This window comes from Thermochaetoides thermophila, assembly GCF_000221225.1.
Source record: "Thermochaetoides thermophila DSM 1495 unplaced genomic scaffold scf7180000011819, whole genome shotgun sequence".
Lineage (NCBI taxonomy): Eukaryota > Fungi > Ascomycota > Sordariomycetes > Sordariales > Chaetomiaceae > Thermochaetoides > Thermochaetoides thermophila.
In genome coordinates this window covers 454,221-480,509 of record NW_006383035.1, presented here as the reverse complement: position 1 = coordinate 480,509, position 26,289 = coordinate 454,221, and the positions used below count along the sequence as shown (strand labels likewise).

At 51.6% G+C, this 26,289-nt stretch overlaps 6 protein-coding genes and 1 non-coding gene across 7 annotated transcripts; 4 read left to right on the top strand and 3 right to left on the bottom strand.

Moving 5' to 3' along the window:
* Positions 1–1,705: 1,705 nt before the first annotated feature.
* CTHT_0048900 (uncharacterized protein) lies at positions 1,706–3,908 on the bottom strand (the record flags this gene model as incomplete). The annotated part of the gene is made up of 2 exons (XM_006695189.1): positions 1,706–3,555; positions 3,638–3,908. 2 exons carry the CDS (start codon positions 3,906–3,908, stop codon positions 1,706–1,708), a joined length of 2,121 nt encoding a protein of 706 aa, XP_006695252.1.
* Positions 3,909–4,942: 1,034 nt separating this feature from the next.
* CTHT_0048890 (uncharacterized protein) lies at positions 4,943–6,305 on the top strand (the record flags this gene model as incomplete). The annotated part of the gene is made up of 4 exons (XM_006695188.1): positions 4,943–5,057; positions 5,125–5,231; positions 5,292–6,035; positions 6,108–6,305. The coding sequence occupies 4 exons, from the start codon at positions 4,943–4,945 to the stop codon at positions 6,303–6,305; spliced, it is 1,164 nt and encodes a 387-aa protein (XP_006695251.1).
* A 750-nt stretch (positions 6,306–7,055) lies between these two features.
* On the top strand, positions 7,056–8,916 carry CTHT_0048880 (formamidase-like protein; the record flags this gene model as incomplete). Its single annotated transcript, XM_006695187.1, has 10 exons — positions 7,056–7,130; positions 7,186–7,204; positions 7,266–7,323; positions 7,382–7,580; positions 7,642–7,673; positions 7,731–7,919; positions 7,980–8,083; positions 8,143–8,171; positions 8,235–8,505; positions 8,561–8,916. 10 exons carry the CDS (start codon positions 7,056–7,058, stop codon positions 8,914–8,916), a joined length of 1,332 nt encoding a protein of 443 aa, XP_006695250.1.
* Positions 8,917–13,985: 5,069 nt separating this feature from the next.
* CTHT_0048870 (uncharacterized protein) lies at positions 13,986–14,258 on the top strand (the record flags this gene model as incomplete). The annotated part of the gene is made up of 1 exon (XM_006695186.1): positions 13,986–14,258. One exon carries the CDS (start codon positions 13,986–13,988, stop codon positions 14,256–14,258), a length of 273 nt encoding a protein of 90 aa, XP_006695249.1.
* A 442-nt stretch (positions 14,259–14,700) lies between these two features.
* CTHT_0048860 lies at positions 14,701–14,798 on the top strand. Its single transcript is given in 2 exon segments — positions 14,701–14,739; positions 14,753–14,798. It is a non-coding gene; the product is annotated as a tRNA-Ser (tRNA).
* An 842-nt stretch (positions 14,799–15,640) lies between these two features.
* On the bottom strand, positions 15,641–18,055 carry CTHT_0048850 (uncharacterized protein; the record flags this gene model as incomplete). The annotated part of the gene is made up of 4 exons (XM_006695185.1): positions 15,641–17,373; positions 17,434–17,481; positions 17,571–17,798; positions 18,034–18,055. 4 exons carry the CDS (start codon positions 18,053–18,055, stop codon positions 15,641–15,643), a joined length of 2,031 nt encoding a protein of 676 aa, XP_006695248.1.
* Positions 18,056–18,249: 194 nt separating this feature from the next.
* CTHT_0048840 (aconitate hydratase-like protein) lies at positions 18,250–20,903 on the bottom strand (the record flags this gene model as incomplete). Its single annotated transcript, XM_006695184.1, has 5 exons — positions 18,250–19,731; positions 19,799–19,948; positions 20,119–20,389; positions 20,447–20,727; positions 20,793–20,903. 5 exons carry the CDS (start codon positions 20,901–20,903, stop codon positions 18,250–18,252), a joined length of 2,295 nt encoding a protein of 764 aa, XP_006695247.1.
* Positions 20,904–26,289: the final 5,386 nt, after the last annotated feature.

Genomic DNA, 26,289 nt, shown 5'->3' with positions numbered 1-26,289 from the left:
GAGGTAGTCACTCCGACCAGGAAAAAAGCAACTCTCTCAACAATGAAACAGAGAACGGCCAGGGAATCAGTATTGTCAGTCTCAACACTACCCAATCCTCAGACACAGCCCAGCCCAAAAACACGAGACTCTTTCCCTCAGCTGCAGAAACAGCCCCATACTTTATTGAACCAGGATGGACCTCCGACTCCAAGCTGGTGATTGCCTCGGTCACTGCCAAATCCCTGGCTATATGGTACCCAGATAGCAGTCTCGAATACACTATTCAAACGGGCCTTCCGAGTCGAAAATTCCAGGCTATCACTTGGGGACAAAACTGCAGTCGGCTGGTTACGTTGATTTGGGGTGAGCCTTCTGAAGACAACCCACGGGTCGTCAATATTCGAGTGTTTACTATTCACGAAGCCTTGACAACAGCAAAATTCGCAGAAACAGTGTTTCCAGCAGTTCAAGAACTTACCTTCCACACCGGAAGTGATCGAAGAGGCCTCATCAGACAAGTCTTTGTCAATGCTATGAGTGATAGATTGTTGTTTCACCAAGAACAATCTTTTTCTCGGTTGCTGTCGCTCCCAAGTGGTGAAGTTTTGGCTCAGTATTCAGCTCAAGAGGATCAGCTCACAGTGGGAAGGTCGACAATCTACTTAACTCTCTGGTTTCAACACCCATCTGAGGAAACATATTTGCTCCGGTTGACGCCAACTTCAGCAACGGTTGTATCCTGGGAAAACCTGAGCGACGTTCTGTCTATTCCTCTCAATCTTGGTAGCATCTTACCTCCCGAGAAAACTGAGAAGTCAAAAGGACGGAAGAAGCAGGAACGACCAGCCACCAAGGTCAAGTTCATGTTGAGTCGGAAACAATTCTACAACCATTGCCCCGAACTCATTCTCCTATCACTTGAAGCCTCCATGCTCGAACCACCCAAGAACAGCGACATGCGTCGTCGCACATACACTCGACTGGAACTGTATGACCGCGATATCTTCTTGCCCCTCCAACCCCTGTATTCTGGTTCTGCGGCCACCAGTGGCATTCCCTTCGTAAACAGCATTCGCCCGATCCCTTTTTCGAGAAAGTTCATGAACCGAGTATTTCGTCATCCCCTCGGACTCCTACCAGACGGACGTCTGGTGTTCTTGGACAAACAACTTTGGGTATGCACGGTAGCTCTGCTACCCTTGCCTTCGTACTGTCCACATTTACCGGCTGATGATGCCAAAGTTGAACGGCACTTTTTCCTTCCCAGCTATTGGGTTAGAGAAGTTAGTTTATCGATGTGCCGACTGCTAAGAGATGGGCGGTTGCTGTTTCCTGTTGGAGACAATTTCGTGCTCATTAGGGGGATAAATTAGACAGCTTGACGGTTCGGTGAGGGCAAGTACAGAAGACGTATGCATTGTCCATAAACATCCAGGTGTATTTAGTTGAATGATGCTAAAGTCGATAGGGTATCTTAAACATAACATTATCATATACAGTACTTAGTAACCAGATATCAGACGCCGGGACCCTCATTACCAACACCACTCCATAAGAACCAAAGCAAGATGCTTGGATAAGAAGGGGTAGGCTCCGCAATCGGCACCTCCGTGCAGGTGTACCACGAGGAGCAAGACGAGATCGAAGAGCGAGCAGAGGAAGATGATGGCACAATCCAATCACCGCCTGCGGACCTAGTTCCAGGATAATGAGATGTCATCCTCTAATCAACTTCCCATTCAAAATCACCAGGCATGGCATAGCCATGATCGTTCGCAGCAGCAGCCGCCTCTTCAGCCCTCTTCTCAAGTTCATCGCTCTCCGGGCTCAGGCCGAGACCAAGGAGCAGGGAGTTCGTCCTTGACCGAGTCCGCCCCCTGCTCCCATCGCTGCCACTACGTCCTCGCCTACTACTCCTGCTCCTGCTCTTGCTGCTCCTCCGCTCGCCCATCGGACCGATTTCATCATCTTCTTCGTCGCTCTCCGGGAAAGTTCCAGCCATTTTCCCCTTGCCTTCTTTTCTCCTCTGAGCCCACCAATCATCAATCTCATCACCCCAAAACGTCCTGCCACCCTTAGACGGTGTGTCCTTGACATTCGTCCCATCATTGGCCTGCCATCCAGAAGGAGTAGTAGGAGTCTCCGGCTGATCCCAGACGACCCTTCTCCGTCTCCTACCCCGGCGAAGGATGTCGTCACCGATATCATCATCATCCGACCAATCCCAATGCACGCTCACCTCCTGGCCGCCCTCGCCCCTACCAAGGACCAGACCACGCCACTCGCCTGCAGCAATCCGAGAAGCAACACGTAGCATGAGGCTGATGAGATGAGCTGGTGGAGAAGAGATGAGCTTGTGTAGGACTGTTGTGTAGAGCGGACGGTTAGCGACCACCAGTGCGGTGCTCGTGGCCAAGCTCTCATTAGTAGAGGTTGCGTTGAGCAGTGTCGCACGGGGAACGAACAGGTCGGCGGCTGAGGGAAGAGGAGTAAGGGCACGACGGGATGGAGAGATGCTGCTGCTTGTTGTTGCCCGACGGTAGACGGGGCGGCGGGTAGGGGGTAGAGCTGTGGATGGAGCAGATGATGACTGCTCTCTGGTAGATGTCGTGGATGTTCCGGTCAATTGCTGAATCGAATTCAATATCTCATCATTCTGGGTAGGTGCTGTAATGTTGGTGGTTGAAGTGTTCTCTAGCTCCGGAGAGGACACTTCAACTTCTATGTCGGGAAGTGACGATGGCGCCGTAGTCACGCTGTACTCGGATGAAGCATTGGAATCGGAAGATGCGACACTCCATCTCTTAGATGCCTGTGAAGTCTCGGCTTCGGGACGCGTCTCCTCTTGGGATGTCGGCGCCTCGGGAATCTCGGGTGTGGTTGGTAGACGGGATAAAAGGGGCGAGCCGGGACTTGAGAGAGGGGGAGAAGGAGGAAGTGGAACTGATAACCATGCTTGGTTTCGTTGAGGTTCTCTGGGTACGTTCGAGGTCTCGATAGGCTTGGTAATCCTGGCTTCGGGCTGTGTTATAACAATAGGCTGTGAGGAAGTGGGCTTATCCCCTCCAGATGTTTCCTCCTCTTCAGGAACCGCAAGGCGCCTTCCGTGCTCACTCAGAGCCTTTGCTGCCTCTTTCTTTGACCGTAAATCGCTCACGCAGAACGACCCTCTGGGTGTTCCATGATGCAAACGGGCAATTTCAACTGAAGTGACCGGTGTCAGCGGCAGAGACGCGCTCGATCTACGAGCAGGGGTCCATGGCCGCTTCTTAACAGGTGTCTTCGGGAGCTCTGGAAGTTCGACGGTGAATGGTCTCTGAAAAGGACATGGGGTCTTCTCGAAGAGCAAGATGGCATCGAACACTTCTCGTAGTTGTAAAGCCAGGCGGACTTCTTCCTCCTCCTTTACCGGGACTTCAATTCTCCAGTACTGAGGACGGCGGATCTGCAGAACGAACTTGCTTGATTCGACATCGACACACCAGGCCTGACTCTTGGGAAGGATTGGCTGGAGGGCAGAACCGCAGCTAAGGAATGCCACAGATCCGGGAGCGCGGTAGATTTTGAACGAACCTAACGTCACATTGTGTTAGCTTATGGAACCTACACACTTCTGGTGCAACCGTACACGGCATTCTGCAGGCTAATAACTTACCGACTGCGATAGTTCGCTCAAGTTGGCTAGTCCACGGAAGTGAGCCGGGCTCGACTTCATGAACGGATGCAGTGCGCGGGCCGACAGAGAGGGACCGGCCGGTTGCAGTAAAGGAAACAATCTTAACATTCGGATGAACGTAAAGCGTGTCGACCAGCCCGCTACTGACTTGCGGAGATGAAGGTGACTGCGGGGTTGACTGTGGGACAGGAGCGGTTACGACGCGGCGCGGGGCTGGAAAGCCAGAGCTTCGCGGTCTCGGGATATCCATGGTGCAAGTGTTTATCCAGATGGAGTTCTATGGCCAAAGAAGCATCGCGGAAAGGAAGCTGAAGGAGTGACGAGAAAGTAAGGGCCAAAGTTTGTAGTGAGAGAGCGCAAATTCGCAAACAACGGAAGCACAGTTCAATTTGACAGACGCTGCAGCGAGCCGATGGTCCCTTAGGCCGGCGGCACCGGGGCGTCGTCCATGTACGGAACCGTCTCAGAGTGGCGCGATGAACCGGGCAATCGACAGATTGGCTGACAGCTCCCGTCGAATCGAAACAGCGCGCGTATCTGGAATTCGATCTGTGGTGTCGTGAGCAACGTTGCTTTCCAGATGTCGTTTCAGTGAAGACAGGGAGCGGCCAGGACCGAGACACGACTAAAAAAGAAGTACGGGACAGAGAGGAAGGTTGAAGGCTTCGGCCAAACTCTGGATCCTTGCGTTCCCCAGAGATACTACTTTGAGCCGTCGCGCCTGGCGATGTGCCCCACCTGAACTGCGGACTCCGTTTGCCAACGCTGCGCTATCAACGACCCAGCCCTCTGATTGGCGCTCTGCCTTCCCTGCGAATTGGTCTTTCGGTGCGCTATCGCGGTCACTAACACGGGTCTCGGACTTCACTCATGCCATTACCCATCCACAGCCTGGTATTCCGCTGACAGTGGGAACAGCTTATTTGAGCAATTTCGAAATGCCATTTCCGAGATCATGGCAAAGAAATCCATCGTCTTCTGACAGAAATGCAGCTTTGCATGAGCCCGGCACCATGGCCCGCGGGATCCCCGCTTTTCATAAGAAAATGGCGAGTGCACCGGTGGAGTCTTGGCATCTGGTGGGATGTGCCAAGCCCGCTACCCCCATAACCTGCATGCGTTGACATCATTGCGTCCCTCAGAGGTGGGAGCACAGTTGCTCGACTCCTGGACGCCAGGTGATTTGGGACCCTGTCATTGAAGAGCCTCGCCACCAGGCCCGAGCAGTTCAAGGTTGAGCTCCAACTGCTTGTTCGAAACTTTGGCCCATCAGTACGGTCAGCAATGCCGGAAGAGCAGGTCGCTCCCCTGGACCTGGGGAGGTTGATGAAAAAGTTTGACATCTCGCACTTCGGCCTCAATGCCATCCTCCGTGGCATGCAGCTGACCCTTGTCGGCGGTAGGAACAAACACCGGACGAACATGGCATGAACGAGAATCCGTAGAGGCTAACAGACTGATGATAGCCCACCGCGCATTGCAGAACCCTGACCTCTTCACGTCCGTTCACTACAAGCAAGCGGCCCTTGCCGTCATCATAGGCATTATCATCCGCCTACTGATAGCTTTGCCGGTACATAATATGCTGCCTCGGGGTCTTTCTCAAAGGCTTACCGCTGACATGGTCTTCTAGAGTCTATGTATCAAGTTCATCCTTTACCTTCTTTCCTTCGTTCTCCCACTTCACCTTACGACATGGGACGACACCGTTTTGAACACCCTCGCCTTCATAGAAAACCATGTCTTGCAACTGCCGCTCTTCCTTTTGAGCTTAATGCGCTATGCCGCCCCGTCTGCCCTCGACGACCTCTTCATGATGTCCCTGCGCTGGGTTGACCACACTTATGCAGTTAAACACCAGCATCAGGACCACTCTGACCCCTCCTTCCGCCCGGCCTACTATCCCAGTTTGAGTCAGTATAGCAAGGGAAGTGCAGAGAAGCGCAGTCCACAGACCACGAGACAGAAGATCGAGTCTGCGGTAGCTTTCTTTTCTCGGTTCGCGAAGAAGGGTTCCATCTCTCTTGCCGTCTATGCAGCCTCGTTCATCCCGAAGATCGGCCGCTTCGTCCTGCCGGCGGCCAGCTTCTGGACGTTTAAGAGTGCTGTTGGGCTGGGGCCTGCAAGTCTGATTTTCGGGATTGGTGTTTTCCTCCCTCAGCGGTTCCTCGTGGTGTTCTTGCAGAGCTACTTCGCTTCGAGAGGTTTGGTACGCGAACTGCTGGAGCCGTATTTCTCGAGGATTCCGTTCACAAAGGAAGAGAAGAAGAAGTGGTTCCGCAGTCGGGAGGGGCTGTTGTTTGGTTTTGGCATCGGATTCTATCTGCTGCTGAGACTGCCTCTGCTGGGGGTATTGGTTTATGGCATTGCGGAGGCGGTAAGTTTGGCTCGAGTTCTTGCTATCTTTAGCCGAAAATGATCGTCGCTGACTGATTTTATCTGCTCATAGAGTACTGCGTATCTCATCACTAAGGTGTCCGATCCTCCCCCGCCTCCTTCCGAGTACAAAAAATTTGCGGAGACACAAACCGAGTGGAGGAACAAACAGAAGTTCCTTAACCTTTCGCTCAGCAACCTCGACTCCCTCCATGATAAGCCTCCTCCGTACTCGGAAGTTGATCCATATCCCACTGCTTCTGCCCAGTGAATTGTTGCTTGGCTCTTGAATGCTTTCGGTTTCTTGTCGCGATTCGGCTTCAGGAACTCGGGTGAAGAGTGGAGATGAGGACTTCCACTTTGCACATGCCATCAGAATAGATTTGATAGACGTCGGCTTTCCGGGGAGGGGAAGTGGAACGTTTTTTTGTCTTGGCTGCTAATCAGGGGATAGATGTTTATACTCATTACTAAATTTTCGTGCAGAATCTTGAGACGCTTTCGACGGCGGCTTCTTATCACCGAGCTTGCTCTCCTCCGCCCAGGCCTCGGGGTGTGGGGTTGGTATTGAACTGGAGGCGGGGTCTTCTCGGCATTGTAAGCCACAGTGACCGAGGCCTTATCGAAAGCGTGATGGTGATAAGCTTCATGCAAGTCGCCCTTCGCACAACTCCCACCCTCTCTGCCAGTCTGCTTCCGCACCATTGATAATGCTTGTGATGGTTCTGATAGGCCAATTACGTCTTGACGGCTTGGAGCATGACGAGTCCGCAATGCTCGCCTGCCGAGGAGACGCAGAGTGGCTGTTAGAGATGTGGGATGATGTGCCCAAATGGAGTTGATAGTGACTTGAGGAAGGCTTGGATTAGAAAGCATGTCAGTATATAACGAGGGTCGATTCCCGGACTGAAAGCGAAGACTCGTATCCTATCTAGCAACCACAGTTCTTAATTCATCATCTGTGCCGGCAGTGTCTGTGCTCCAAACTCTTCAAAATCACCTCCCTCCTACATCAACAACCATGCCTAAGGGCGAAATTCGTACAGTCTGCAAGATCGACTTCGACAAGCCTGCCGACCAGCAGACTTGCCTTCACGTAAGTTCCTCGGGGACGGGTATTGGAATACATTCGGATGTTAACTCGTTTGCAGAACAGGTGGCACCCTGACAGTATGGGCCATTGAACTCCCCTTAACCTGACCCCTGCAACGCTGTTGACCATTCTGGACAGTCCCGTTTGCTGGCACCATCAAGGATGGTGAGACAGTGAAAATTGAGTGCATTGACTGGTACGTGAGAACCTTCACACGTTGTCTTGTGAGCACATAACTTACTGCTCATGCAAAGGACTGGTGGCCAGATCAAGAACGATGACTGCGCGGATGACATCAAGAATATCGATCTCACCAAGCCCCATTACCTCTCTGGCCCTTTCGAGATTGAGGGTGCCCAGCCTGGTGATATTCTTTTGGTAGAGATCATGGATGTTCAGCCGTTCCCAGATCGGCCATGGGGCTTCACTGGCATCTTTGACCGGCGCAATGGCGTATGTTGGCCCACAGTCCTCATTGATATTGACTGGACGGGATGTTAACCTGGAATTACAGGGTGGTTTTCTGGATGAGATCTATCCATCTGCGTAAGACGCTCTACTGCTCGACTCCCATACCATCAAAGAAGCTAACAGTTTGGTCAGTGCTAAGGCTATCTGGGACTTTGAGGGCATATATGCCACCAGCAGACATATCCCCCACGTCAAGTTTGCTGGTCTCATCCATCCTGGTATCCTTGGTTGTGCTCCGTCTGCCGAGCTTCTGGCCACCTGGAACAAGCGTGAAGGCGAGCTGATTGCAGCAAACAGATTGGATCGCGATGTTGCCCTTCCGTAAGTCCAACTAGCATGCGTTAGCCAGTTTCTAGATCCAATTCTTACGCGGGACTCTAGGCCTCAGCCCATCAACGTCCACGCTGGTAGTGCAGATGGTGAGCTGAAGGCGAAGATTGGTCGGGAAGGTGCCAGAACCATTCCTGGTCGCCCCGAGCATGGAGGTAAGAAACACCTAAGTTGCTTTGCTATTGAGCATTGAGGTTAACAACAACGTGGTCAGGCAACTGCGATATCAAGAACCTCTCTAGGGTAAAACATTCCATTATATCTCTCTGTTAGTATCCCCTGAACAAAGCTGACTGACCTTTACAGGGTTCGAAGGTGTATCTACCCGTCCATGTGCCGGGTGCCAAGTTCTCCGTCGGTGACCTGCACTTCTCTCAGGGTGATGGCGAGATCTCGTTCTGCGGTGCCATCGAGATGGCAGGTATCATCACGATCAACTTTAAGGTCATCAAAGACGGTATGGCCAAGATGGGCCTGAAGAGTCCCATCTACATCCCAGGCCCTGTTGAGCCCCAGTTCGGCCCTGGCCGGTACATCTACTTTGAGGGCTTCTCTGTCGATGAACACGGCAAACAGCGTATGTGTCTTTCTTGATCACGTATTGAAGATGTAAACTGACGACCTTGGTGAAGACTACATGGATGTCACGACAGCCTACCGCCAGACTACCCTCCGCTGCATTGAGTACCTGCGGCGCTTCGGCTATGACGATTACCAGTCCTACTTGCTTCTATCTTGCGCGCCAGTTCAGGGCCATGTGGCGGGTATCGTCGATATTCCTAACGCTTGCACGACCCTGGGTCTACCGATGGACATCTTTGATTTCGATATCTCACCCGCGGCGGCCGCAGCACTTGGTGAGAAGGGCACGGGTCTGGATATGGGTCGCTGTGCGTTTGAGAGTGGCAAGACCGAGGGTGTTGTCGACAGGGAAGCTGGAAAGAACAGCGAGTTCAGCTTCGGTGGTGGTTTGACGTACAAGCAGTAAGGGATTGTGGGCCCCCCTCGTGTAACTCTAATTTAGATATGGCCATAGTGTATCTTCTTAACGACTGTCGACAATAAAAATGGGAGGCATCTAAACAACCAATATTGTGGTGGGAAGCTGTGCCGGTTGTTGAGTGCCCGTTTATCAATCCGAAAATCTAGCCTAGAACCGTCTAAGGAAGAGATGATCTCTTCGTACCGTAGGCCCCGGACCATTATATTGTAGGATTTGCAATGATCACTCTTATTCGTACTTCGATGCTTGCTAGAGGGACTACTGTACTAACTTTTTAACGAGTGCCTGTTTGCTTTCTCTTACTTTCTATTCATAGATTCTTCGAGTTTTTTTCTTCTTTCCTTCTTTCTCACCCCTTCCCTTCTGTTTTTTATTCATTCTTATCTCCTTCTTTTCTTCTTTAAGCATATTTCGTATAGGTTTACGGAGATGTGACCGAGTTGTTTGACCATAGTCTCTCTGCAGTACTTGGAGCCCAGGGTTATGAGAAGTGTTTCCGAGCATCTCAGGCACGTACGACCATACCCAGTGGAAAGCACGGCATCCCGTCCGCTCTGCCCTAGTTAAGCCACTGAGGGCCCGGTTAGTAGTTGGGTCGGTGACGACCAGCGAATCCCGGGTGTTGTACGTTTTTTGCCGACCACTTTTGACAAGTGGACCCAACTACAACTTATTGATCTAGTTTGTCACGATCATGCTAGCTGATAATGCGCTTTTTGCAGCTGGCTCTTTACCGTCTCACCTAACCAATAATTCCAGTCTTGACAGTTCACTGGAGAGTTCAGGTCCCATAGAAAGTTCCATGCGACATGACACGGAACGAAGCGTAAAAGTTCCCAGGAACTTTCCTCTGTGGGGCTCTATGAATTTGCCCCTGAATAATCCGCCGAACTGGACTGCTGTGGACTGCTTGGGCTTCCTGTCGATGATGACTTCGCAGATGTCCGTACCATCAGTTCTCCTCCTCGGAAACGTGTCTGCTGCTTCTAGAAGAGAAAGCTTGAAACGTGACTCTCAGCCGCAGAACCTTCACCATGGAGCACTAGGCAGCAAGATTTCCTCAAGAATGATTGGCGATCCTGGTACCCTGCTACCCTAGCCGCAGTCTCTCCGGCACCACTTCTGTGCATCCCAGAAGGGATCTCATGCTGTTTTGGTGGGGAAATGTTCGTCCAATGGAAGAGAAACCGTGTGGGTGCCAGTGATGGTGTCTGATCGGTTGACAAGTAGAGCACCGGAGGAGGACTGGCGGAGAGCCCCTTCGCTGAACGCCATTTCCAGGTTGGGAGCAGCTGGAGAGGAGCTGAATGTGCCAGTAAACTGGGAACACTTTACTGATCGATCATCTACCTTGGTGCCCCTTAGTTGGGTAATCCCCTCGAGAAGAGACTGTCGGTGCGGGCAGTTTTCTGTCTAAGCTGCTAAGGAATATAGGTAGTAGATATCGATATTGCCTCGCTTCTTTAAATAAATGAATGAATCTATCAATGAATATTCCGTCTGTTCGTGCGCTGCAGGTTGAGACATTATTACCTAAATTTGGTGAAAGTAAAGCTGGGAGGGATCAGCGTACATCCATTTAGCGCATCCTCTTAAGCCATTATCGATCCTTGCAATTTGAGGGCCTGGAAAAAATTCCAGGAACTAGTACCGAGACTTGACAGATAACCTGCATACAGCTACTGACCCAGTCAATGCCGTGGATCATTGAATTGCGCTGACCCAACTTGCCTGGCGCCACAACTATGCTTTGCCACCAGGATCTCGAACGATAGCGGCAGGCGCTGGCTGCAAAGAAGTCACTTCTTCACTGACACCGAGTCTGGGAGTATCAAGGGTCCAAATATTGAAAGCTTAACAGAGGAGAACTTAAGATATAGGCACCTGACTAAAGAAAGTCTTCCTTCAAAGCGTGGATGTCTCTAGGTCTTTGGTTTCCTCTGGTTAGGTTGAGATCGTCAGGGCTAAAGTAAATCCAACGTCACATTGCGGTTGTTTCATGCTCCTTCGCTCACTGCTTTTATATACAAAGTATTTCATCAAGGTAATGCAAAATGAAGAAAAGGCTAGTGGTATCATTAATACGATAGAGCATAGTAGTCGAAATGCCAGTTTGATCATCTAGGTGACCGCATCCTCCAATACCGTTGGGCAGATCATCCAAGTATTTGCCCAACTCATGCCAAAGAAAAAAGAGAGATGCCTGCTGCAGCAGTAGCAGCCTGTCCCCAAACTACCAGGTACATCCCTCTATGAGAACATAGCCATCACTGCTCCGTTCATGGAAACAGAACGACTCTTTTACAAAACACTGAGCCCCGTAACGCCAGTGCCACACCAGACGAACGCCCTTCAATTCATTCGATTACCCCTCACGCCCTGTCCAGATCCAAAGCTCATCAGACCTGGTCGACAAGCTTCTCTGTACTATACTTGCTCGCCCAACAACAGGGCTCCGCGCTGCATCACTCAGAGGAGTCACAGCCCTATCCGGCAACATCTCGTGTGTCCCGGGGCCTTCTGAAGCTGGAGACAGGAGTGATGAAGCACGGAAGGAACCGGGTCGTGTCGCAGTATTTGCTTCTGGCTTTGTTAGGGGCCAGCCTTGTTCTTGATGGTCCCGCTGATCGTGATCATGATAACTCGAGCTTGGATCAGAGACTCGTCGGGCTCTCGTCGGAGCGTCAGCTGCTTCCTGAGTGTCCCCAGGCCAGGGTTGGTTCTCAAACCCGGAATCTACTGTCACCATGGCGACAGAGAGGGCTTCAAGCTCGCGAGCTTTGTTTCTTTGTATGTCATCAACAGGATCGGAGTGTATTGCCGCGATTGCTGCTGCTGGAGTGTCAGGTGAGAACACCGAGACCATGGCTGGATTCGTCGCAAACATGACGGAGTTTCGACCGGGTGCTACTGGAGGAGGTGGTGCTGAAGATTGGTGTTCCTCCCGTCGGTAAGTATCGCGGTCGTAGTCTGCTGGAAAAGACCATGATGGCCATGGTTCTTGCCCTTCACCTAAACGAAACTCGGATGGCTCTCCAGCAGGAGGGATCGGCGGCAGTTCAGTCGTTTGATGGAAGGTCATGGGGCCTGCAGAAAAGTTTTGACCTATAGCCCTGGAACTAAGGTCTGTTGGCGGAGGGGCAGATTGTCCACGTGCGTGGGAAGTAGGCCAGGCTTCAGCTCGGGGTTGGCGTCCGACTTCGGGATGTTGGGAGGGGGGCTGTTGATGGACGTTCCAAAGATGACCTTCTTGGTAATACTCATGCATATGAGGGTGAGCGTCAAGCCGTTGACGAAACTCGCGGTATCGTGTTTGTTGTTGGTCAAATTGATGTATGGCAGCTAAGTTGTTGTGGTTGTAGGGATCAAAGTTTTGGCGTGTAAAGGCTGGTCTCCTGTCGCGTGGGCTCCTCGTTGACTGACTCCTCCTGTTCCAGGACAATCTGAACTCGAAGTGCATGTAGAGTTCGGGACCCCATCGTTCACGGTCTTTTCGATGGCACAAGTCAGGTGAGGTATGTCGTCGATCCATTTAGTCGACTATGGACAGGAAAGATCTGTTGAATGCGAGGTCGGTACGGGATGTCTATGTGATTAGTAACTGAAAGGGTGTCAGATTAAAAATTTAACGATGTATCACAAGTTCTCAGCAGCATCGGTGGAAAAGACTTAATCACAGGGAGCCTCAGCGATCAGCTCAGCTGACAAAGATACAAACTCTGAAGGAGAATGCTGCTGCCTCAACTGAATGTATGTGATCGTGCAAAGAGGGGAAAGCATCAACCTCATATGAGCCCCGGTTTTGAAATCTCACCGATGGGATAAATATGAGGCAGGGGGACCAAGTCCAAATATAACAGAGAAGCGCTGCCGCGGGCGGGGGTTTAATCCTTAGATCCTTGGGAGAATTTAGGTGCTGCAGGAAAAATGTAGCAGCCTAAGGGAACCCGGAATGCTTAGTCCTATGTAGCACTAAACCTGGCGGGAGTTTGTGCGACATCGCTGCAAGACAACGGATAGGGAAGCGAAAGCTTGTCTATTGCATGGCAATGACCTGCCCCTGAGCCCTTCGCATTGAAATAATCGATCTGATCTTTTCTGAATTCTTTCACATCAGTGTTGTTGGTACACATGGAAGTAATGGGCTCGATGTTGCAGCGCTATCTGCAACACCTGATTCGACCTTGGGGCGAGCGGCGCCGGAGACCTGCAGTCCAGGAGGCTGTGCTTCCACTAAGTGAGGCACTATCGACTACCTATAGCACGTGTCAGAAGCCAAGCAGTAAGCAATCAGGTACCGGGCAACCAGATCTCGCGCTGCTTGGAATTCATCGAAGGCATTTTCAAGAATGGGTTGGGAAAAGAATGAGGGTTGGTTAGGGCGACTGGGCGAAGAAGCATCAGTAGCTTGTTATCCAGAAAATGGCGGATGCTGTGAAAATGACGAATATATGGCCAAACGGCGGCAACTATGTCCCCTCCTAAAGAGAAAGGACACAAACCAAGATGTCCAGATGTCCATCCAGGAGTTGATGTACCCCTGCTGTCTTTTGGGGCGTTGAGCTTCTCGGCGACCTGGATCCACAGATGTTCCGCCCAGCCGGATTTGCCTCCACATTTTGGCCCCAAAGAATGCTGATTGGACAATTTGTTGAGCAACAGCCCCACACTGTTATTTTAAAAATTATTCTGCTCTTTCTACATCGACCGATTCCCATGGTATCCAGTGCATCGCAGCATACACGTAGTTCCAAAAACTACTTATTTAATGCTTCAACCATTATATGGTCACTTGAATTGCCTTATATTGCAGTCCTGTTGTCTTCGGACTGTTCTTTGGTTCTAGCCCCCTCTTATTTGTGGAATAATTTCTTATGCTTGTTTGTATAGTTTTACCATTAGTTAAATTAACTGTGCCAACAGCCCCACTATCCACAAGCCATCAACTTTTTTCTTTCCCAGGAACTGATCCCGAGAATGAAACCAAAACAGAACACAACCCGCTCAAGGGAAATCGTGCTGTGGCTACAGGGTCTCAAGCATACTAGGAAAACATGGCTCCACCATCCCAAAAATCTGCAACAAAAACAGACGAGCAGGTCGCGGCGCAGTTCACATCCTACTACCTGCAGCGGGCAACCAAGGAGTTCGCCGAGGACCTCGACCGCGTGCGTAACGCCGACGACTTCAAGAACGAAGCGCTGCCTATTCTGATCAACGCGCTGCAGCAGGGCACGCGCATGTTCTCGCCTGAGGAACAGCGACGGATCGTGACCGCCACAGCGGCGGCGTCGTCGGCTTCATCGAAACAGGGAGAGGATGAGTGAAAGGTTTCACAGCCGGGGACGTGTTGCAGGGAGGGGACGTTCGGATGAGAGCTGGGAAAGCGCCATGTGTTCGTCTGATGGTGAATTCTCAAAATAACAGCAAGTCTGCAATATTCCTCAGCATCCCCAACAAAGCCGAGAGGGGCCTTAGTGAACCTCCGGACATTGAAGCGGCGTTTTCCTTCAAAATAGTTCCTGAAGGTCGCATCTCTCACTCTATCTTACTCAACCCACAGCCACAACACCGCCTCTCAGAGAGCCTCAAATATCGTCGCTCGCCATCCTTTCGTCAGTCAGCACTTTTTCTTAACGCCGAAGGCTGCGCATCAGGATGGTCTCCAACTCCGTAAATGACTTGTGTTCACACTGCAACAGCAAGAAGCGAGTGGGGTCCCGTTGTTCACTGGAGGTTGCCCTTCAGCTTGGCCAAACCGACCCCACAGACAGCTTGGCCGAGTGGTTAAGGCGACAGACTTGAATTCCAGGCAATTCTGACATCTGTTGGGTTCGCCCTCACAAGTTCGAATCTTGTAGCTGTCGGTGATTTTTGCGTCCCACTTTTTTGGTTTCTGTCGCTTACGTCCTGCTCAGAGAGAGGTTATATCCTGGGTGAAGTAATTCTTTATTGTCTCCAAGGGGATGGCGTGTCCTGTGTTGAGATTAACAACGTCGCTCCTGATCAGGCCGTTAGTATGGCTTCATCCCGACCTCACCTCTCATAAAGCCCGAGGTTGTGCCTTGCACAAGGAGACACAAGATGAACATGGCGAGACTAGATTAGCCAACACAGTTCATATCAGATTGTAGCTCTTATGGACACGAACAGAGTGAATTATTATTATCCCGCAGAGCGACTATGCGATGCATCCCAGTTTTTCCCTGCTCTGTCTGCCGGATGCCAAACAGTAGCCCCGGTATCAGATTAACACCACACCCCAAAGATGCTTGCCTCTGCTCCTGAGATTCCTGCAGCCAGGAAAAGAAAGCCAAAGAATTACCCATACATGCGGAAAGCAAGTGCCTTTAATGAATCCCCTCTTCAGGGTATCCCGATATGCCCAAGTTAAGCCACCCTATCCGTTTGGAAAACTCTTATGGTAACACATAGCCAGTTCAGGCCGGCCAAGTTCCAACATCCATGGACTAAAGGCCCACCAAGTGCAAGAGAAGATGCCAGGTATGTACCACAATGTAATCTCACGAGATGCGCAAAAAGAACCCCACACGATAGTCTTATGGTCAAACCCAAGAAGTGTGTGTCCGCGGTGACACAACTGGCACACACTCACCCAACCATCTCCAAGCAAAGGACATCTAGGTGTGCCACTATACAGCGAGCCAACACCCGTTCTTCAACCAGTACCATGCCCTTCCCCATCCCCTCAATAATAGTTGTTCATATCACCTCCCCCACCTCCGCCGTTCCCCCCCTGGTGATAGCCCGACCGCCAACCTGCCGGCCCCTTGGGGATATTCTGGCCATGCCCTGACGGCCCCGACGGCGGCGTCTGCTGCAAGTCCTCATATAAGTGTGCAAACCCCCCTTGGTTGTTCTCCTTCGTCCCGATGTCATCCAGCGACTTGTAGTGATGATGATGGTGGTGATGATGGCCATGATGACCGCCACCACCACGACCACCACCACCGTGACCACGACCTCTCTTACCACCACCGCCGCCGCCTTCATTGCGCTGGTTGCGGAAATTGCCACCGCCACGGAAACCACCTGACCTACCGCCGCCTGAAGAGTTGGGAGAATTTGCAACTTGAGCGCGAGGGCCAGTCGGTGCGTTGATAGGACCTGGTAAGGCTGGAGCAGAGGTAGGGGGAGGAAGTAATTTGTGTTGATGCTGATGATGCTGCGCAGCGGGGCCAGGGCCGGAGTTGTGGCGAGACCGGAAGTCGTCAGAAGCGCCAGTATACTTGCGCTTGTTAGAGGGGCGAGTGTAGAAGGGCGCGCTGCCGCCGTTATTGCTAGCAGTCTCGGCAGTCGCAGCATCCTCAGCCTCGATGCGCAACAAGACCTTCTCGCCGATGGTGGTCTCGAAGCGAATGGCCTTGTCGGGTGACACGGGCTGCCAGTGTTGAATCTTACCTGCGTCGATATGGCGGGCACCCTTGCGCAGGGCGAGCACGACCAGGGGAACATTGTCACTCGTATGGATCTGCGAGGTGGCCGGAACGGGCTTCACGCACGCAGCCCACACGGTGTTCTCGAAGCAAGCCGTACCCGTCACTTCCCAAATCTGCTTCGCCCCCAAGCCGCCAATTTTTTCGAGGATATTGGGCGGGCAGGGACGAGGGCATATCATGATGCTGTTTGCGTGAAACTTGAGCTCTGTCTCGGGGATGTGATTAGGAATCTGTGCTAAGGTGAGCAACCTCTTGCTATCTTCGCTGCTGATCATATAAGATGTGTAAAACACCGTCTTCCTGATGGCAAGGCGCTCTCCTCGCCCGTTATGTTCGCCCTTGTCCACGGCCGCATTGTGGTCTTTGATTATCTGCTGTACCTCAGCCACCTCAACAACAGGGTCGAGATACGTGGCGACGTCGGCCACCTGGATCACTTCATGCTTGATGGGCCCGCGGCTGTTTGGGCTGTCTTTGCCCTGGATTTTCTTGAGGTTATACTCGTCAAGAAAGTCACGAAAGCCCCTGACATGCTTTGCCCGATCTTCGTAGATGCGGATCTCTTCAGAATACCTGTATGTTTCCATCAAAGCCTGGAGAAACGTCTGTTTGAAGGCCATGGTGTTGGCAAAGCGCTCATTATTGGGTCCGACAGCCGGTTTCAGCGAGATCAGGTCGAACTCGAGCCCTTTTCTCGTCACCATGCGCTTGATCAAGTCACTGAAGCCCGATTCGGAGCGACCTGTCAGGAGCACGCAGAGCGCGTCTGTCTGTTTCATGCTTAGCCGTATGAGTTCGACAATATTTTCGTTCCACCAGCCGTCCCAGGCGCGGGGCTCTTCTTTATCCAGTCCCTCGCCTGTGGCAGCAAGAATGCGCGAGTCGTGCCACCAGCCGCCATTCACAAAGGCGTCGGGGTTTGACAGCGTGCCTATCGTAGGGCTATTCCAAATCTTGGGATTCGGCAGCGGGGTCTTGAATACTGCAAGCAAATGGCGTCAACAGGAAACCGAGCCGTCGTCGAGGGACCGCGCGATCTTACGAGTATTGTCAAAGTCATAGACGTGAATGGCCCTGATTGTTTCAACAGCTGTTCGGCGGGAAAGAAGACGCGATCAGTAAAGATTCCTTCTCCGACATGATATCGCGCAGCGAAAGACCACGATCGGGCAAACGGACCTGGAAGCTGCTTGTTGAGAATCGACCAGCGGCTCATCGCCGTCACGGTGTAGACGCCATTTGCGCCGGCGGTCGCGTTCGCCGAGCCGTTTTTGTATACCGCATATGCTGTTGAACCCATGACTTTAATTTTGCGTACGAGGCGGAGGATGCGAGAAAACCAGCCCTGGAAGCTCATGTACGATTCATGGCGCGCCGAAAGTCGACGGTTGAGATGCCCGAGGACCGCTAACAATTTCGCCGTCAAGGTTATGACAGCAAGGGCCTAGTGGAGACGTACGGACCACGGGCAGAGGGTTCTTAGTGGGGTGTCTCAGCAATTATGCAGCTATCGAGGCTAAAGTCCGATATTCAAAACCCAGAGTCAGAATAACCCTACTTTGATGCATACCCATAGGAATGCTGGACGTCTCTCTACACACAATAGCATCAGGCCACGCCGTCACTGGAGACGGACACTCACTCAGGTCACACAGAAACACCATAGGGACTCCTTTCTGCGCCAAAACAAATCAAATGCAAAGGCCCTGAGTACACATACAGAACAGAAACAGTGCTGCGGATTACGCCAATCCCGGAGAACCCTGAAACCGCCAACCCACAACACCTATCAATCCCCTCCCAGCTATGATCACAGTCTAGGTATCTTTTTTAATTTCCCAATCTCCTTTTTTTTTGCTTATTTCTGGGCCTTCTTGGCCATAGTGTTCAGAGCGCTGCCGTTCTTGAACCACTCGATCTGGCCCTCGTTGAAGGTGTGGGCCAGCTTGATCTCGTAGGGAGCACCGTTCTGGGGCTTGACGCGCATGGTGATAGGCTTGCCAGGAGCCAGCTCAGTGCAGAGGATGTCGACCTTGTCATCAGGCTGGATGCGGTCATAGTCGGCGGGGTCGATGAAAGTGAGAGGAAGCATACCCTGCTTCTTCAGGTTGGTCTCGTGGATACGAGCGAAGGAGCGGGTAATGATGGCGAGACCGCCCAGGTGGCGGGGCTCCAGAGCGGCGTGCTCACGGGACGAGCCCTCACCGTAGTTCCAGTCACCGATGACAACCCACTTGATGCCCTTGGCCTTGTAGTCACGGGCAACAGCCGGGACGGCGTCCCAGGCACCAGTGAGCTGGTTCTTGACCTTGTTGGCCTCGCCGTTGGCAGCGTTGATGGCACCGATGAGCATGTTGTTCGAGATGTTGTCCAGGTGGCCACGGTACTTGAGCCACGGGCCGGCCATGGAGATGTGGTCGGTGGTGGTCTTGCCCTGAGCCTTGATCAGGATGGGGCAGTCAATAGCATCCTTGCCATCCCAAGGAGCGAAAGGCTTGAGGATCTGGAGACGGTCGGAAGTAGGGGAGACCTGGACGGTAACGGACGAGCGGTCCTTGGGAGGAGCCTGGTAGGTGTCACGGCCGGGGTCGTAGCTGCCAGCAGGAAGAGCATCGCCCTGAGGAGGAGAGAGCATGAACTCCTTGCCATCGGCACCAACGAGCTTGTCCTTGAGAGGGTTGAAGGTGAGCTTGCCGGCAACGGTCATGGCAACGACGATATCAGGAGAGGCAACAAAAGCGTGGGTAGCAGGGTTGCCATCGTTACGACCGGTGAAGTTGCGGTTGTAGGACGAGATAATGGAGTTGACCTCGCCCTTCTTGATGTCCTGACGATCCCACTGGCCGATGCAAGGACCGCAAGCGTTGGCCAGAACGATACCACCGAACTCCTCGAAGGTCTTGAGCTGGCCGTCGCGCTCAATGGTGGCACGGATCTGCTCAGAACCAGGGGTAACGGTGAAGATGGCCTTGGCCTTCAGACCGTGATTGAGGGCATCGCGGGCAATAGCAGCACCGCGGTTCATGTCCTCGTACGAGGAGTTGGTGCAGGAGCCGATGAGGCCGACCTTGAGCTCCTCAGGCCAGCCATTAGCCTTGACCGCCTCAGCGAACTTCGAGATAGGCGTAGCAAGATCAGGAGTGAACGGGCCGTTGATGTGGGGCTCAAGCTCGTCCAAATTGATCTCAATAACCTGGTCGTACTCGGCACCCTCATCGGCGCGGAGGCCGTGGGCGTAGACACGGGCAAAGTCGGCGATCTCCTGGCGCTTGGTGATCGCCAGGTACTTGTACATGCTGTCATTGAAGGGGAAGAGGGAGGTAGTGGCACCGATTTCAGCCTAGTGTCAAATTAGCATATGATACAGTAACATAATACCGGAAATGCATGTAACGGGAGGTCCTTACACCCATGTTGCAGATGGTAGCCATGCCGGTAGCAGAGAGAGTATCGACACCAGGGCCGAAGTACTCGACGATGGAGCCGGTACCACCCTTGACGGTGAGAATGCCAGCGAGCTTCAGGATGATGTCCTTGGGCGCAGTCCAACCGTTGAGCTAAATCAGGCGTTAGTATTAATCCATCACGGCTTGTCTCCCAAGCCTTCCCCTTTGACGGGGAAAACACTTTGGACAACTCTTCAATTTCAGGTCCAACTTGCCTTGCCGGTGAGCTTGACACCAATGTACTTAGGGGCCTTAAGCTCCCAAGGAAGGTTGGCCATGACATCGACAGCGTCGGCACCACCAACACCGATGGCGCACATGCCGAGACCACCAGCGTTGGGAGTGTGCGAATCAGTGCCGATCAGAAGACCACCAGGGAAGGCGTAGTTCTCGAGAATGATCTGGTGAATAATGCCAGAGCCAGGGCCCCAGAAACCGATGTTGTACTTGGCGCAAGCAGAGGCAAGGAAATCGTAGACCTCCTTGTTGACCTCGTTCGCGCGCGCAAGATCCTTTTCGCTGCCGTCGCGACCAGCGATCAGATGATCGGCGCTGTCTTAAGCATTAGCGTGCTGCTTTTAAGATAAGATGGGGTTGATCGAGACATACTGGACGGTAACGGGGTTCTGAACCTGGTCGAGACCAGCGCTCATGAACTGGAGAATGGCCATCTGGGCAGTGGCATCCTGGCAAGCAACACGGTCGGGACGGAGCTTAAGGTAAGAGACGCCGCGCTCGATATCCTGGCCCTCGGGGTCGTCCAGGTGAGAGTAGAGAATCTTCTCGCCGTAGGTGAGGGGACGGTTGAGACGAGACCGGACGATGTTGAGGTTCTCGGACATTTTCTTGTAGTTGATGAAGTTGCCCTCCTCCCAGTTGTTTTGACGAACCTGAGAGTGCATGTCAGCGTCACCAGCTCTCAATTGCCGCACCTCTTCCCATGGTTCCAACCCACCTTCTTGTCCAGAGCAGCATCCGCAACGGACGCCATGCGCCGGACGCTCATGCCAACGCTACCCAGAGCGCGGCTCCGGGCAACGCCCAGGAGCTGACGAGAAGCCAACATTGTGAAACGACGTTCAGCGCAACGGCGCCAGAGAGCAAACAAGAAATGAATTGGGAGTGGAGATGTGCAGAACCGAAACACCAGAGGGCCTCGCAACGACAACGAGGGAGGGAGAGTGGCGGTTCTCGGTCTGGCGACGTCTGAGAGAAAAAAGGAAAAAAGAAGAGGTGGAGAGAACAAATTGAGCTGGGAGTGGAGGGGTTTTGATGTCCGTGGCGACGGGGAACTTGGTGGTTGAGAGGTTTCCTGCCACCGTCATAGCCGAGAAAGTACCTCGCCCGAATGGAGGGAAGAGGGGCACTGGCCAATCACGAGGAATGAATTACCACTACCCGCGTTGTGGGGGAACCGCGCAAGGCCAGTGGGGGCCAGTGGAGGATGCGACATGACATCGCAGCCCGGCTTCGGGTTTTGGCTAGCCTGTTTGATCATTTCCTTTTGGACGACACTCCCGACCAAAGCCGCGAACGCACAGCAATTCCTTGCCCCAGTCCCAGCGCTCCCTTCTATCAGATCGTATGTAGCACAGCGTGTTCCGCAGCCCCGTTAGACTCCGTTCTCCTATCCGTTGGGAGCGGCGAGGCGGCGGGCTGACAGCTGTCTCTGTCTCTGTAAATTCCGGGTCGGCTCCTTGTTCCGGCCTCAAAGGACTGCATCGCGATGCCGCCGTTGCTCCAATAAGTTGGCAGGGATATTCGGCGAAAAGGTCAGCGTAACGCGAGCACGAATAACCGAGGCTGCAGTTGATGCCCCTATGGCTTCCACCACGCCGTCCGCACACTCCTGATAGTTAGCTTTCTGTTCAACACATGTAAGCATGTACTTAATCATTAAATATGGTCTAAGTTTCAGGTCTAGGCAATGGTTGGGCAACAGTTAGCGTGAGCGTTCGGATGGATTGGGTTGCGACGACATTCGCTGCATGGTTTTTACAACCGGCCGTCACCAAAACAGAAAACTTCCCCATCAACTCCAATATCCTGAATATTGTCACTTCATTAATAACATACGAGTCCAGTTTTTTCAAACAAATCTGGACTCTGCCACCTCAATTGCTGCACGAAATGTTGACCCAAACCAGCCAGCTTTTAGATGCCAATGTTCTTCGTACCCCGCATAGGATAAACCGGCGTCGAGCTAACCGTCCCGCATGTGAATAGTGGGGCAACAAGGGAGATGACCACGAAAAGTCTTGTCTTGAGTTGCAGTTCGATCTTCTCATAAAGCTTCCCTCAAGACACAAAATTGGTTGATTTGTTCGCATTGATTTCGCTGAAGCTAAAGAAGCCATGCTGTTTGGCTCGGGAAACGGCTAACCCGTACAACTATGGGGCTGCGGAATTTCACAAAGTGACGCAACATGTCGCTGGGCTTGACAACGTTGAGTGGGAAATCACGGAGTCATCGGTGACCGGCTTACGACCGTGTTGACGCCCAAGTTGGCGGTCATTTTGTCGCATGCCCCAAAGTTGATGACTCGACGAAGGTCCAATGGCAGCACAGACACTGATACCATCACGATGCCTCGCTCAAACCGACATTTCGATCGAACAACACTACCGACAGGTACATGACACGCTAAGCTCGGGTGGGGCCTTGGGGGGCTCGTTCCCTTAGCGCCGGGCGCAAGGAAATTTCTGCTGATCTGGAGACTCCTTGCTGGGTGGGGCCGTCGGGAAGGGGCCGGCTCGGCGTCTAGGCGCTCGGCGGAAGATGGAGATCCGAGGGCGATAGCCCGTAGCTCCGGAGCTATAAATAAGCGACCGCCATCGCGTCCCCCGCCCTTCGGTACTCGTCTGACGTTTCCTCCGTATCCGGCTCGGCCTTCCGTCTTTTCAGCGACGGCTCCCGATAATGGAGCATGCCGTTTGTAAATCATCCATGACTTGGAATCTTACTGTTATCCACAGTGCTTGCATAATATATACAGACTGTTATATACCCAAGTCAGTCAAATCAGGGGATGATATGGCTTTCGCCATAAAGTATCTAAAGACAGTTGCATACATAGCTAGTATGAACTTGGATATTGTCTCATTCTCGACTATTGATAGTGATTCAGTATAATAATTAATAAGTAATATGAACTTGAGGGGGGAACAAGGACTAGATAGAAAGATAACTAGAAAGGGTTAAGAAAGCCTAAATAAAGGGGAAAATTGAAGAAAGACTAGAGGAAAGCAATAGAGAAAAAAGGGAAAAAAAAGAAGAAAAGAGAAGAACGAATGGAAGAAGAAAGAAGAGATAAAGGAATAGCTAGACAACACTAGCGCTACCACAGAATACCAAAGCTCGGAACACAAATTTGCAAGATGAAGCTTCCTTGACAACGGAATTGCCTTCTGATAATGGAGGGCACGGAGGACTTGATGGAGCTTTGACGAAGGGTTTCGAGCGTCATGAAACTCGTCGAGAGTCAGGACTGATATCGGCGATGCGTCTCTATTCAGTGAGAGACGGAGTGGCAGTGGCCGAAATATCCTCCTTTTCTTATATCTTTACCTCGGGAATTGGCGTATGTAACCTCATCTTCGTATGGACGACGGTCCTCGAATGTCCAGCGAATGAAATCCTGGGTACAGATGACGATGTCGTACCTTTTCTCTAGGCGCTCGCATCCTGGGAAAACTTTATTCAACCAACAGACCTTGGGACGACTCTCCTAGCCAACACATTAGCGTCTTGAGATAGTAATTTCAGTCGTAGTTGTATCCAGGCAGCTTACCCGCTTGAAAGGTCGTATAGCTTCTTCAAACCATTGATGGATGCAAGCTTTACGAGGCACCACCAATTTGAAACCTGCAGCTTTGAGTGTACTGAGGATTTGGCATGCAGTTATTGAAGCTGTCAAGGACTTCTCAAACCCAGTTGGATAGGCAAGTAAGCGTCCATGAAAAATTAACTTCATGGGAAGATAAAACAGCTTCTCTTGTCTGGCTGCTCTCCTGGCTGGTGAAGTGCGTCCATGCCTTTCATAACCCTTGTGTCCTTTATATCGATATAGTAGAGTTCATTTTACTGTCAGACGTCATATCAACATATATTGACCAATCCGAGGTTTGTGGCGGAATTCTTACAATGAACTGCCTGTTCTCCTCAGAACGAGATCAGAAAACTCTCTCTAACCTTAGTGAACAGCATGGTACTATCCACGTATCGATTAGGTCCCCCATAGCAATCATTCCAGTAATCCGCATTTGGGCGACATTTTTGACCACGTGGTATTGCAGGCCCTGTGCTGAGGCTAATGCCTTCTTCAATGTGGTTCAGCTCCTTTTTTGTGGGTTTCTTAGGCATTGTACCTTCAAGGGGTGCAGTACCTTATGTTAAAACAGAAGATGCTGCCTCTTTCATCGAAGAGATTCTTGTTTCCTTCAAGCAGCGCCATAAACTGAATGTATGCACTTAGGTCACGGAGATCTTATTAAATGACCTGGAGAACTCCTTTCTGTTACCGCCTCTTGGCTGTGACTCCACATATCGTGTGCTTTCTATGGAGTGATGATGATCTCCATTCGAATACTGAAAGTCATTTTTTCTCGATCTCATGCATGTTCGCCCACTTATGGTATTCTAGTAATCGAGAATCCGACGGATACAGTGGTGAAGGTGTGGGCTTCCTTTGCTGTCTTCTGATCGAGCTGGAGCTCCTCCGCCTTAGTCTCGGCTCCTTGTAGGAGCAGTCGGACTTATCCTGATTACATCTGGGGTTGGTATCCTCGTCTTAGTGAGCATTGGGAGGATATAGGCTCGTTATTTACAATGTCCTTATTGAGAATACAACCAATGTTATGAGCTTGAGACTAACTTGTTCGGTGGCCTGTAACGTTGGATGAAGGTGTAGGAAGAAGAGATGTTTCGGTAAGTCTCGAAGCTGAAAAGCTGCGACTACCTGGTATTGCAAATATTCTGTGTACATCACCCAAACTACTTCGTGCACCCGACGACGACAAAGCATTGTCTGAGGTGGCTCCAACCTTGGGAGTCGTCTTGCCACCTGATTTAGGGTATCTGGAATAGTAAGGTTCTCTCCAAGGCGTACCGAAATAGACCTTATACCTCGTGGTCAACTTTCCCCTTTTGGGGCCACTATTTCTGATATGCCTTGGGAAGGGTCGGACCACATTTACGATACATTTCAGATCATGCTGATTTTCATCTCCATGAGGTCTTTGTTTTGGGTGTAACTGGAGGTCAGGCGGGCTAGCAAAGGCCGATGACTTGCAGGAAGATAGGCTTCTTTTGACACTAGCGCCTAAACACTACTGCCCCACTGGGTTGAACAACATCATGGAAGCTATTGCCACTAGCTGTGGTTAAAGGCTAAGATGGAGCCTTTAACCCTGAGCGTTCTGTTAAAGCTCTGACTTCAGCTTCGTTGTCACGCGTATGGTGTGATATTTTGTTAAAAATTCGTGATACTCTTGGAGACAAACGATATAGGACAGGGGCCTGCAGCTCTTAGAAAGTATCTCTTCCTTCACAGGCCCTCGGAGAAGAGGAAAGTCGCGACAAAAGCAGCCGTATTCATTGCTTCACCACGTGCAAGTAAATAGCCCTGTCTTGACATGAGAAGTTGCAGGCTGTAGTCCTTGGGGTGTTGGAGGAAAAGGGGGTTATAGGTCGGTAGCTTAGGCAGATTACTACTAACTTGAACTCTTCACTGTGTTAACTAATATCATCGAGAAGCTAATTTATGACGCCAGAAATGAACAGCTGACTTGAACTAAAAATAAGAGCCCTCAATCAATCTGACTAGTTTCATCTACCGCTTGGGCATCAACTCAGGGGAGGGAAGAAGGACTGGGAGGGGCGGCCCAGAGCCTTCCTTTTAGCTGCGATGGAGCCGAATGGTACGTCACACTTTGATAGTCGAAAGTGCTGCCCGTTTTCTATGGAGAAGTTGTGTCTAACCCGAAAAGGTTCATCATGGCATGGTTGATAATGTCGAGCTGAAGCCTGCCATGACCTAAGCAGATGAATCTTTATACGTGAGCGCATATCTATATTGAAGTTAACCGAATTAGGTTTGAAATCATATAGAAAGTGAAAAAAAAGGAAGATGGGAAAGAGGAAGGGAAAGAAGAATAGAAGAGGGAAGGGAGCAACAAAGAAAGGGCAAAAAACGTACAACACCCGGGATTCGCTGGTCGTCACCGACCCAACTACTAACCGGGCCCTCAGTGGCTTAACTAGGGCAGAGCGGACGGGATGCCGTGCTTTCCACTGGGTATGGTCGTACGTGCCAGATTCCCCCGAAAATGTAACTCAAATAGAGAGTAGCCTGGTGGCCGTCGGATTTTATGACCCAAGACCAAAGTTGGGGGCCAAGGAAGAATCGGGCATTCAGAGTTGGATCGAAGAACACTAATCCTCCCATAATCGA